We start from the raw sequence: 14,219 nt of genomic DNA, 5'->3' as shown, positions 1-14,219 counted from the left end.
ATGTTCAGTAAATGGCAGTGGACTACAGAATTATTTTGTTTTTCTAATTGTAAATCTAAATCTAATAAGAATTCATTTTCTATTTTTCAGTGTTAAAGAATTTAAAAACAAATGACCAAGTGTTTAAGTTAATTTCCATTATGTCTTCTTATTCTTTGGTATTTTGGTTCAGGTATTTAATAATCACGAAGCATCAAACAATCTCATTACCTCAATCACTATGTATGTAGTTTATTTAACCCTCTGTGTCGAAGTAACAACACATTTTATTCATAATTTTAGGTTTTATGCACTTAAAAGTATCGAACGCAAAAATCGAAAATCGCACCGCAATCGCAATATGTCAGAAAAAACGCAATTAGGTTTTTTCTCAAAATCGTGCAGCCCTACTGACAACACAAGGTTTTCATTTAGATCAATTCTGCTGCACTGACAAAGTCATGATAATTGGGAGTAAATCAACACTATATTAAGAGCACAGGCATTCCTGGAATAGGCCGGAACAGACAGAATTATAGATGACAACATATTTCAGGGTAAATGAGAAATGCACAGACAGAGAGAAAGGCATAACTCTGTGAAAGGAGGGCAGACACTGAGCACTTTTGTACAAGCACAAACAATAGCTGCCTCATTTCTGCCTAAATTACCCCACATGTGAGGACAAAAGCGGTGGACTCCCACACAAAGATAACCGCAGAGCTGTCAGAAGTAACGCACGGCACCACTGGATGAGACGAGTGGAAGGCCTGAACAACAATGGCAGCTGCGCGTTTTCACACTCTCTTCTCTCCGACGCAAATTGAAACACACTCGCCTCCGAGTCATCTCACTCACTCCGATGGAATACTGTTACAGTGTTGTTCATTTTCTCAATCCTGCAGGTTTTGTGCTCGCCTCACACCAAAAATGTGCGTACAACTGATCTATAAAAGTGGCACGCATATAAAGTCGCCATTGAAACATTACCAAATTTCGTTCTTTTTCGTGGCATATGGCACTTAAACGGTCAAATACAAACAAAATGACATCAAAATTCCCATCTTGGGGAGTATTTAGGTGAACACAGTCAGTTAAATAGTTGAAAACGCATGTTGTGTAACAGTATTGGATCTGTGCAAAAGTTCTTAAAGTGACAGAAGCCTAATAAACCTGCTGCTGTCTGTTATGTTAATCAAAGAACAAAATATCGACTGCTCTTGACCAATTTTTTTTTTGTAAATTGAATTGTAAGCATTAATCTGTATTTTATTTTTACAATAAAGACTAGGCTATCCGGTGTCACTTTACATTTGATCACTTTAATTTCTGTAGTTCTTCTTACCTAAATACTGTTAGACCCAGCTGAAAAACTTGTTTATTTCCATGTTATTTTCCATAAAGCCATGTTTATTTCCTTTGTCTCTATTATCTATTGTATTTACTAATGCTATCGTTTGCAATTTGTTGATCTCCTATATTATTACTGACTGTTTAGCTACTTGTCTTTTTTGTAAATTTAGTTTAAAGTTTCAAATAAAGCCTCCCTACGCTATGGAAGCTTGTTTCTGCCACAGAATAAAACATTTGAAAAAATAATTGCGACTTTTTATCTCACAATTGCGAGTTTATATCTCGCAATTCTGACTTTATTTATCAGAACTGCCTGCGAGATATAAAGTCAGAATTGCGTGAAATAAAGTCTCAATTGCATGTTATAAAGTCAGAATTGCGAGATATTAAGTCAGAATTGCGTGATTTTTGCATAATTGCGAGTTTATAGCCTATCTCTGACATCTTTTCTCCGAATTGTGAGATATAAACTTGGAATTGTTTTAGATTTTGCGAGTTAAGAGTTAAACAGACATTTATATCATGCATTTCTGACTTTATATCTACCAAATGCGTATTATAAAGTCATAATTGCGAGATATAAAAATGCAATTCTGAGAAAAAAAAGTCAGAATTGTGAGATGTAAACTCGCAATTGTGAGAAAAAAAGTCAGAATTGTGAGATAAAAATTACCTCTTTTATTTTTCCCTCTGGCTGAAACAAGCTTCAATACTATGCTGTGTGAAAGCTATTGCAACAACATGGTTGAAAAAAAATTATGATAAAAAATATCTATAGTAGTTTTTCCAGTGGTATCGAAAACGTATATTTTTCTAAGTCTTTAAAGCCCCTTTCACACAGAGATTTCGTAAAATACACGGATAATGTGTCCCGGGATTTGTCCCGGGATCTGTCCCGGGATCGTTTGATTTTGGTTCATTCACACTGCCAGTGATTTTCCGGAATCTATGAGTCCGTTCACACACATCCCGTAAAGACAGGTGACGTCAGGATGTGTTAATAACTCCTGTCAGATGTCAGTTATGCTACTCAATGTCATTTCTACACGAAGTCGAGTCCATAGTACTCCCCAGTAGAACCACTGGGTGTGCGATGGCACGCACGTGCGTCATCACCACGACACACCCCTTACTGCATTGGTCCTGGCTTTTTTTGTTCACACAGGGTGCGTTCCGGGACTGATCCCGGCAATGTTCCCCATCCCAGCATGGATCCCGGGACGCGTTTGCGTTCACACAGAAGGCACTCTAGCAATTTTACGGCAATTTCCCGGGATCAACGTGCTGTGTGAAAGGGGCTTAAGTTACTAAACCACACTACTTGTGGCAGCCTGTGATTACACATCTTTTATAGCAGCCACCACTTCTATAATCAGCTGAACTCCGTTTTGTTAAACTGAGCCACTCATATTTGAGTGGTTACTGCCTCCATAATATAAACCCTATCATCCATCAGGGAGTATTTGGTCTAAATCTACAACGCGAGTAATTCCTTTAAATGATCAAATAAGTCATAAAATTATCATATAAGAAATCATACAAATTGACCAACAACATCATAGATTCTGCATTGTAAAGTCCCCAGAATAGCACAGCACATACTGTTCAACTTTTGGGGTTGGTTTTGGCAAAAATGACTTCAGTGTCATTGTGATCTTACATAAATCAAGCTAATATGGAGCTCAAAAACATTTCTTATTCTAATCAATGTTGAAAACAGTTATGTTCCTTAATATTTTTCTGGAAAACATTATGTATTTTTGAAATATAAATATTTTGCAATGTCAAAATCTTTACTCTCACTTTTAATCGTACTGTATCTGTCATGCCTATAACCTCTTATATGATGTTGACTGTAGGAACATGAGTGTAAAGGTCACTGGCCCCTCACACAGACTCTGAATCATGAGCCAAGCTGTTGCCACTTCCTTTAATTTTCTGTCCTGTGCACCGCCCAGTTCAACTTCATGCTTGAACTGAAGCTTCATGCTGCAGATTGTGATCTTACAGAAATCAAGCTAATATGAAGCTCAAAAACATTTCTTATTCTAATCAATGTTGAAAACAGTTATGTTCTCTTACACACTCTTTGCATGATCCGTTCGAGGTAAAAGACTAATTCTATAGGCTAACATTCAAAAACACAAAATGTAAATAATGAAAACGTCTGTTCGGATCACTAAAGTTTTGCGGGGAAAAAAGAATAAACGCAAACAACCAGTTTCCTCTCCATTGTTTGCACATATAGAAAGGTCACTAAGAGCTTTGAGTTTTCGTTTTGAATGTACCACCAATCTTGAACACACTGCTGACTGATGCATAAAAACTCGATTTCTCAGCCCAGCCAACACCATAATAAAAAAAAGTGTACTATTTTAGAACATCATCAGCTTATGTGAATTTTATATTGCCACCAACACTGACTGAAAAAAAATTTGATCAAGGACACAAGATGAATGCAGGATGAAACATTCCATCAAAAATACAATCAGTATGTCACTTAAATTAAATTTGTATAACTAAACACTGAAGCATGAAGTTGAACTGGGCGGTGCACAGGACAGAAAATTAAAGGAAGTGGCAACAGCTTTGCTCATGATTCAGAGTCTGTGTGAGGGGCCAGTGACCTTTACACTCATGTTCCTACAGTCAACATCATATAGGCTAAGAGGTTATAGGCATGACAAATTACAAAATGCAAAGTTGCAAACCCAGACTTAGCTATTCAAAGCACAAAAAGAATTACAGTTACTACTGGTCAGACAGGCATGGCAGAAGATTTGACACAAATCAGCTTTTGTTTTGCCCGAGCTGTGGGCATTCGATGGTGGGTGTTTAATAGCATAGAGATGCATTGTTTCTTCTCATGCCAAGATCTGGACTACACTTAATGCATGTTTAAGACGAGCTGAACCAAACCACTGGAAATATGCTCTCCTCTTCATTTCTGTCAACTTAGGGGGGGAAAACAACACTTATTTTCAAGTAAGTGAGCCTGGGAACTCAGCACCCAAATAAACTCCACTTCACAAAAAGCTTGAGCTGGCTGAAAGTGATACTGTGGCAAAAAGGGACTGGCAATTTGTCCCAGGAACACAATTAAAGGTCTATCTGACCTATCTTTACGGTGCAGAACTCAAACAGTCCTGGATAAGAGTTTTTAAAAAAGTCAAATATACTATAAAGGTTTGAGGTGTGAACACCAGACTGGGTCTTATCATAAGGACACAGGGCAGGGCGAGAAAAGAGATGCTAACCCATCTGTTTGTTAACATCGCTCAGAGTGAAATTGGTAAGAGGAACAGTAATCGGATTATATATGTAGCACTATTTATAGACAGACACATGCCAATCATCGGACAAATGCCATAGAAACTACTGTAAAGAGATATATTTAGCAACATCTGCTGGAAAACACTATCATAGCTTACAATTACATATTCATAGTGCAATAAAGTTTATGACTCTGGAAAAAACGTGAAAAGTCCTTTACAAAAGAGATTATTTAAAAATATTACTTCGTATTTAACATTAGCACTGTATTTATTTGAATACTTCACATTAGCGGTCGACAGGTTTTTAATGGATCTCTTCCAGATCTCTTATGGCCAATTGTCAATATATAATGCCAAATTGCCAATATATATAGCCTAATATGATACAAAGAGATGCACAAAATTCTCTCTTATATTATATTTATATATTTAAGCAATCCAACATAAGCAGGAGTGCAGTTGTTTTGAATATCAGCTCAACTACTTGGCTGCAGGCACAAGACTGCAGGTAAACAGCTGTGCTGATATTCAGGACCATATTTCATTTCCTGCTGGTTACGCACAGCTTTGAGGTTTGCAGCCTGCAACAACAGAAATGAAGCCAAACTGAATGGAATCACTCTGTACCGAGTAGCAGCAACTCAAAGACTATGAGGCTGTCATACAGAGTGTTTTTGTATTACACTGCTCTGCCTTTTCTTTTTTACATGTAAACAATAACATGCATTAAACAGACATATTTGACCATTGAGCTTGTCTTTTGTGTCTTTTTCAGCGTCTCGTTCGTGGCACAGTGTTTTAAAAACTTAAAATAAGTTTAATTTTTTTTCCACTTACATGAATTGTCTCTCAAGGTTTTAAATACAAATTAAAGCACACTCTTAGTCACATGCCATTCTTTTAGGTTCACATTGAGCACAAATAATCTCTTGTGCTGTATGATACAGTAAACTGACTCTCTATTGGCTTATACACATCCTGTTTGTTGATTATAAGAATATCCTTAGTGTAAGAGTGTCAAAATGACTCTTTTTAATGACTCATTGCTGCTTTGGTCCCCTCAATACAAAAGCAAATAAACTACACTAATCAAATAAAGGGCAAAAGAAAGACAAAAGAAAGTGTAGTGTGGTCTTCCTTTGACAGCTAAAAACATTGCTATTATTTTTGTAATTAACCTATATTGCAAACGGCATTCCCCATCTTAAAAATACATTGGTCTACTGAACAGCACTTCAAGTTCATAACCGACATTGGGAAAGTATTATTTTGTAGAGGATGGAACTGTCTCATACACTTTGGGTCACGAACACCAGATGTCACGAACACCAGATGTCACAATAGAAAATCTATGGATCAAAAACTTCTCTAGTTGGTAAAGCCTCTTGGAATCCCTTTACCAAGTAAATAATGAAATATCAAACAGTTATGAGTAATGGGCATAATCTGCTGACTGTAAGGTTTTTGGGAACTGAAAAGAGAAAACAGATAGGGAGGGACACCCATGCAGCCTGAAAGGAAGTGATATTAAATAAAGTTATCATTTCTAGTGGGTGTGTCATTTTGGCTTGTTATCTCAAAACGCAACCGTGTGGTTCACAATCAAAGGATCGACTTTCTGTGAAAACATGAGTTAAAAAACATGAGAAAATAAGGTGTTTGTTCATCACATCATTGTGGGCAGGCCTCCATGAGCCTGTGTATGTGTGCCTCCTCTTCTGCCAGAACAGAGGGGAGAACACAGCTCAGAGTGCTGCAGGGATGACGTCAAAACCCGGAAGATTCATTTGCCACTGGTTTTCTCGAGATCTTCCTATAGGGTTTTATAATGGAGCTTTTTCAATTTATGAGTAAGGTCTGTGATAAACAGAACTCGAAGATACTTGAAATTAATGAAACAGACCATAATAATCTTATGATTTGGGAAAATTTTACTTATGCAGAATTAGAGCAAATGTGCATTATGGTAGGAGTTGGTAAATTTACAGATTGAGTTATTCTGCAAAATTTCTCAAATAAAGTGTAACGTTCTGTATAAAACAATAGCAGTGGCGGCCAGAATAAACTTGTTTGGCTCGTGACCTATTCGATTTCAAATCACTTAACCAAACAGCAACCATTTCCAGCAGAAAAGCTTTAGCTTCTTGGTTGATGCTGTCATGTGGTATCGCTAATTATCGTAATTACTTGGGTTAAACTTAAATACTTTCAAAATCTTTGGCTTTCTGCACCAAATTGCTCTATCAAAAATGTTTTATTGTGTTCATTTTTTGTTTTATTGTGTTTATTGAGTTGAAACATATTTAGAGGGACAATATGATTTGTCAGTTTTCCTGTCATTTGAAATTAGTCTCACATTGATTTGCTATGGCTTGGTCCTTTGTAACTTCACAGCTGGACCACAAATCACAGAACTGAAAACATTAGAAAACGTCTAAAGAAAATGGGCATCTACACAACAACTAAATAGGCAGATTTTAAGGGTTTATTTCCTCTTAAAGATGTTGATGTTTATTGTCAATTTATGAATTCCAATTATAACTTTTTATTTTTTAAAGTTTTTACTTTTTAAACTATTAGGCTATTTAAAAGTTTGTATTGCAAGTATATTATTTTTTACAATAGATTAGGCTGCTTTGATTAATATTTACGAGACACATGCAGTTTAGTGGTGACATAAATTTACATGATGACCACATTCCCATGATACACATCTCCAAACCAAAAATAGCTTATAAAAGAAAGCAAATCTTTAAAAATATAATTATGATTGCACTGGTCGGAGAAAGGAGGGTTATCAGTCAACTGCTTTCAATTATTCATTACTCATATCCAGCCTTTGGTAAAAAATAGCACCAAAGTTAAACGTACAAAATATAAAAATGCATAGTCTTTTTTAAGATGTGCAATTTGCTAATTTTGCAAATTAGGCTAGTATAAGCAAAACAAGCTTTAGATAAAATAAGTCCCTACTACAAATACCATATAAATTTACATAACGCATGGTGTTTCTTAAAACTTATCTGAAAAAATTAAATAATCTGAATTGTAAATAAACCCTCTAACACCAATTCACATTTTTTCCTCAATTTCAATGCTCCATTCAAAAGCTTATCCTGTTATTACATGAAAGGCCATTGTCGTCATGCCACTGGCGAGGAACCTGTTTCCTCTGAAAACCTGTGTTCTGTTCGTCCGATAAAGTCACTCGTCTCAACAATATCTTTTTCGTTCTGAAGCACCTGTCCCGATTCCAGAATTATTATTATTTATTTATTGCCAGAAATAAAACATGATAGGCTATTCATATCTGTCTGGAATTTTTCCACTGTTTTGCAGTATTGCCAAAAATATCCTGTAGCCTTACATTCTTACAGTGCATCCGTCACAAGCACATTAAGATTTTGCACTGCATATTTTTGTTTTTGTGGTTAAATGTGAGGAATTTTCCGTGTATGTGCAGCCACACTGAGTTCTGGGGAACAATAAAAAGCTTTAGGTAACCTATAGATATAAAAACCAGACAGTAAATTTTCCCCTAAGGTAGAAATTGCTTTTAGCTCTCCACTCACTACAACAAAAACAGAATCAGATTAAGTTTTATTTACTTGCATACGCCAATTTTCACTAGTGACTTTTAATGCTAGACCCTGGGCACATAATAAGACATCTTTTTGGGATAATCCATCTAGCAAGTTGGAGAAAAAGCTAACCACAAGAAAACAACCAAAAATCACGTCACATTGCAAACTGGCCTACAAAACCGTTTGTGTTATGCGTAGTTTAGTCAAGTTGCTCAACAAGACATTTCATCACTGGGTGGATGGTGTAATATTCATCAACTTGCCTCAGTACACAGAGACACCATTAATCTCAAACAGACGACACTACATACTGATCCCAACCATATTTGTTACCTTCAGTCTTTATTCACTGTATGTAAAAAATAAAATAAAAACTCAAAATGCTGATGGAAAACAGCTCACTGATGCCTGCGGTTGATGTTGCAGGCACACAATAACATGTTTGAGTTGATATCTGAGCCAAAAGGGATGTCAGCAAAGCTTTTTATGCAATTGTTTTCACAGCTGGCTAACAAAAGCAACAAAGAGCAATGTCAAAATGGATACTAAACATTTAAAAGGTAGGGTAGGCAATTTCGGAGAGGCTAGCAGCAAGCTATAGCTTTGAAAGCTTGAGATCCCATCCCACCCTCCCTTCAGAGTTACCCAAAGCCACGCCTCCTGCAAAGCGTCATGAGAGACGGTGTTATATTACCTCATGTCTCAAAGCACATAACATAACATAATAATAATGAACGTAAACAACTTGCAGAGCTCTTACTTTTACCACCTGTGCTGCAGTGTTGACATAGAAACGCATAAATCTGAGTCTGAGGACGTGAACAGCTCCGGGTAGAACGTCACACAGGTTGCCATCTTGTAATTACGGTTACGACCTAGCATGAACGCAGCAGCTTATTGTTTTGGTTAAGCAGGAACTGTAAAAGGCGGTTGCTGTTTGTTTGCAGCACTCAGTGACTGTCTGTCCACAGCTCTGCGTAGCTTTGCGTAACTTGCCGATGACATGTGATGTCTGCGTGAGCAGGGTGCACAGAAGTTGCAAACGTATGTTGACAGGCAGGTAGGAGATCTTATCATTGCATTCGCCACAGACTTCCACAGAAGTGTACATGTTTTAATATTTAGACCAGATCTATTATTGATTGCTATCAGGATGTGAAGAGTTTCAACCAGTATAACAAAAATTGTTGGTAAAAGAAATTGACTACCCTACCTTTATACACAGTGATGTGGCCCAAATATATATAGGTTAATTAAACTTAAACTAAATTAATCTAAAATGGCTTGAAAATACACTTGAGAATGAAGCTTTCCTTTTTCCACATACATGAATAAATACATTTCATGGGAGATGTAAGAAAACTGCATATCTCAAAGATCACGGAGCATGTGAGACACCATCGGGATCTAGGCGATTAGAGACAACAAAGGGGAATATTGCAGAAGTGTATGTCTTTACTCTTTAGCCAAGTTAAATAAGAACTAAATGAACAGCAAATACATTAGAAAACATCAAATCCCATAGCAACAAACTCAGTTGAACCAAAAACAGATCCCATAACAAAACAAAACTGCCAAGAAAGCTGACTAATAAAGGAATGCATTCAATGCACCGCATTCCATCCTGATAAATCAGGCCATTGCTAGTACATGCAATTACTAGCTACACTTAAAAGATTAGATCACTCCAGAATTACAATTTCCTGATAATTTACTCACCCCCATGTCATCCAAGATGTTCATGTTTTCCTTTCTTCAATCGAAAAGAAATTAAGGTTTTCGAGGAAAACATTCCAGGATTTTTCTCCATATACTGTGGACTTCAACGGAGACCAACAGGTCGAAGGTCCAAATTGCGACCCAATGTTTACAAAGCAAATGTGCAAAGACTAAGTCCAACGCCCTTTAAAAAAAAAAGGTAAAACAATGATATGACAATTTTGAAGGAGGAGAAAATGAGATGGAGTTCTTCCCACTTTCTCGCTTCCGCCTACGTCACGAGCGACCTTTCGACCCGTTGATCCCTGATGAAGTACACTATATGGAGAAAATTCCTGGAATATGTTTTCCTCAAAAACCTAAATACATTTTTGACTGAAGAAAGAAAGACATGAACATCTTGGATGACATGGGGGTAAGTAAATATTTTAATTCTGGAGTGAATTCATCTTTTAAACACACTTCTTCAGAATTAGTTATCTTCAGCAGCCCTAGAAAGCCTGGTTGTGAAGAAGTGGCAGACAACTAAAATATGAGGAAACACAGAGATAACATTCACAAGCACTCATCTAATCTCATAATTTTCTGTCAGACAGCAAGGGCAAGGTATGTTTCAGCAGAAATCTGATTCTGAACTTCACCTTATGTAAACGTGTGGTGTAATTAATTATTTGAAGAGTCTGCAGCAGCTCTGTTGCCTGACCAGTGACCACACACAGCCATGCTTATCCAGCTAGCTAAAGGGATTGTTCTATTGTTGGTAAACAATGATTATTATAGTTAGATACTAGTACAGACTAATCCCAACCCAAACTCTAATCGTGGACTGAATACATTGTAGAGCGTAAAGGTTGTCAAAGGTTGATTTTTTCATTTTTATTTTTTACTTTTTGATAGCTTTTTTTATTTATCGTAAAATCTCACACATACGTTTGTAAAACAAGTGAACTAGACAAGTACCAGCACTGAGTTGACCTCGTCTCTTGAGTGAAAATGATTACAGGAAAGGTGTGTACGTTAGAGTCTTTCATTTCGCACTTTTTTTTCTGACAAACACTCGACAACGCACTTCTGAAATAACAAACCAAGAAGGCAAACAGAACAGAAACGTATAAACTGAACGAATTCATCATCTGTCTCCATTCTGATTACTCTAATGTGAATGAATACACTCGTCAAGTTAGCTAGCTGGGCTCCCATTGACAGAACGCTAGCTAGGACATTTATTGCCATTCTCCTAAAATATCCAAATCAAAGTCATTTTGAAAACTCCTCGGCACACTGTCAAATATTAAAATGCGAATAGACCTGAAATTCCACGTGTTTAACAGTAAAAGTTGCCTTTTATTAGTGTTTAGTTTCACTTCCGCACTCACGCTCAGTCTCTCTATGCTCACCCCTCCCATATAGCTCACTTCAGCTAAAGCACAATCCGATTAACCGTCACTTTTTCCAGAACTAAAGCAAAACACACTTACCTTTGGTGTCGCTTAAGCAGTATAACAGCATCAAGAGTTTGAACAAAACCATATCGAGTAAATTCATCGCTCGCACATTGACACCGAGGCTGGTTTGATTGTTAGTTTTGCGGGTCTTAAAGGCGCAGTCGCCCTCGGTGAGTGTTTTGTGTTTGTGTGACGGATGCTGCTGCTGTGCGGCCTCGGCTCCGAGCTTGTCTCTAACGGCCTGACGTCAGGCGCAGGCAGAGCGTAAACCACGCCCACTCGAGGACATGAAAGGATGTCTACATGAACGCTTTTGTATCGAGACTTTGTAGAACATAATGGAATTCATTATATTGGAGGAGAATGACAGCTATTTTAAACTATAATTAACATTAGTTGTGGTTCTTTGAGATCCTTATGCTAAATACGTATTTGACTGTTTTTATGTAGGCTATAGTTTGTATGTTAATAGCCTAAATAAATACTTGAAAACGAGTGGCCATGCTCGTTTATCTATGGATCCTGCCATAGAGTTTTCTTCCTTTACTTTGCACTGAATCTGAAAACCAAGAAACAATCATCTTGTATTTTACTCAGCCACAGCTAAGCACCTCGATATGAATGCAAGCATTCCATAGACTTCTACTGTTTTACGCACAGCTAATTATAAATAAATAGACCGACCCAATCCCTAACAGAAACAATTGGTTGTTGTTGTTGTTGTTTGCATTTTTTGTGCAAATATACATAGCCTACACAGCTACACTTCATTTTACGTATTTTTTTTTAAAAACTAGAACGTCCCAAAATTTAGGTTTTATCAGATTTAACTCACTTTTGGGGACAAATTTGTCCACAATTAACAGTTGGACGGTATACAATATATACACGTTATAGGTGCGAAGAATAATTATTTGGAAACAATATCTAGCTCAACGTTGCCACCGTGCGGTGGATAGAACCATTTCTAGATGGGTTTGATGTTGAATATGTCACATAAAATTTCCATGAAAGACACAGACGTACAATCTTTCACACGTGACCACGGTATGTGGTGAGGAGAAATTCTAAATCCACGAAAGATTACATTAATCCATCACGTGTAGATTAACTTTGCGTGACAGTTATCAGGAAAAAACTAAAAAATCGACACATTCTTTTTTTATATAGGCCTATTTTATCATGTTTTTAACATAATATAGTCTTTCAAAATAAATTATACGCACAAATCAATAACAACAAAACAAACTAACAAAATAAAACAAATTAAAGAACAAAAAGTGGGCTAACATAAGCAAGGCAGAGACTTTAAAAAATGTAACAGTGAGAACTTAACATACTGGTACATTATAGAGGAAATCCATAAAGGGCTGCAGACGATGTAAGATAGGCTCTAAACCAGAGCTATGGTTTAGAGCACATTATTATTATTTTCTTTTCTTTTTTACAATCCCACATTTGTTATTATCAATTGTTATTATTTTGTAAAATGCAATCAAATCAAGAATGTGATTTGTTAATTGTTTTTAACGTTTATTTAACTAACAAAAGTATAAAAAAAGATTTTCAAAGTTGTCTTAATTTTGAAGGCTGTTACACACTCCAAAAAGTAAGAGAGGAATGTTTACCTCTGTGTCACATCACCATTCCTTTTAATTAAACTTTTTAAAATGTTTGGGAATTGAGTTACAATCCCAATATACGCATTCAAGTCAATGGTACCTTCACACATATGCAAGTCACCCATACCGTTGGCACTGATGTACCTGACAGATGTTTGCTTTTGCACCTGTCGCTGATGAAATCTGGATGGTCCCTTTTAGTCTGTGCTGAGAACTCGATGTCCGTTTTCCCCCAAAACAAACTGAAATCTGACCGCAGCACAGATTTCCACTGTGTTTTGGTTTTGGATCATAGAATAGAATGAGGCATTTATATAGCGCTTTCATAATATACTGTACACCCAACGCGCTTTACAATCGTATCTCCTCAACCACCACCAGTGTGCAGCATCCACTTGGATGATGTGACGGCAGCCACAGTACAACAACGCCAGTATGCTCACCACACACCAGCTACAGGTGGAGACAGAGCCAATTCAATGGATGGGAATTATTAGGAGGCCATGATTGGTAGGGGCCAATGCTGGTGGAATGTAGCCAGGACACCGGGGTTACACCCCTACTCTTTACGAGAAGTGCCATGGGATTTTTAATGACCACAGAGAGTCAGGACCTCGGTTTTACGTCTCATCCGAAGGATGGTGCTCTTTGACAGTACAGTGTCCCCGTCACTATACTGCATTAGGACCCACACAGACCACAGGGGGAGCACCCCCTACTGGCCTCACTAACACCTCCACCAGCAACTACCTGGTTTTCTCATGGTCTCCCATCAGGTACTAACAGGCTCAGCTCTGCTTGGCTTCAGTGGGCAACAACCAGTCTTGGGCTCCAGTGTGATATGGCTGCTGGTACAATAATCTGAGATGAGCTCGGGCCCAAAGAACTTGCCGGCATCTCTGCATAAAACTGATGTGCATTTAGTCATTTTAGTCATGTATAGATTTATTTTTTTGTAACAGAGATTCATGTGGCACTTGGCACTCCTTGATGCAGCAGCAGACTGTGTTAAGTGACAATGGTTTTTCAAAGTACTCCCAAACACATGGCTGTATTTAACAGAGTATGACGGTTTCTCATGCAATGCCGTCGGAGGGCTCTTTTAACAGAGATTTCCTGCCTTGCTCTACATGCACTGGAATTTCTCTGGATTCTCTGAATCTTTTTACAACATTATGTATGGTAGAAGGTGAAACTTGACTTAAATCTTTGCAATCTTGCATTAAGAAATGTGATTTTTAA

At 37.3% G+C, this 14,219-nt stretch overlaps 1 protein-coding gene across 2 annotated transcripts in view; it reads right to left on the bottom strand.

Annotated features, from left to right (window-relative positions):
• The window catches only part of adam10a (ADAM metallopeptidase domain 10a), a 64,554-nt gene extending 52,912 nt beyond the window's left edge, over window positions 1-11,642 (bottom strand). For both annotated transcript variants that reach the window (XM_079587469.1, XM_079587470.1), the window contains exon 1: window positions 11,389-11,642. In XM_079587469.1, the coding sequence (XP_079443595.1) occupies window positions 11,389-11,455 (67 nt within the window). In that variant the 5' untranslated portion in view covers window positions 11,456-11,642. The remainder of the gene's footprint in view (window positions 1-11,388) is intronic.
• Between the last annotated feature and the right edge of the window lie 2,577 nt (window positions 11,643-14,219).

Source organism: Phoxinus phoxinus, assembly GCF_949152265.1.
Source record: "Phoxinus phoxinus genome assembly, chromosome: 2".
Classification (NCBI taxonomy): Eukaryota; Metazoa; Chordata; class Actinopteri; order Cypriniformes; family Leuciscidae; genus Phoxinus; species Phoxinus phoxinus.
The sequence above is the reverse complement of the archived record's forward strand: the minus strand, read 5'-3'. Positions and strand labels throughout refer to the sequence as shown.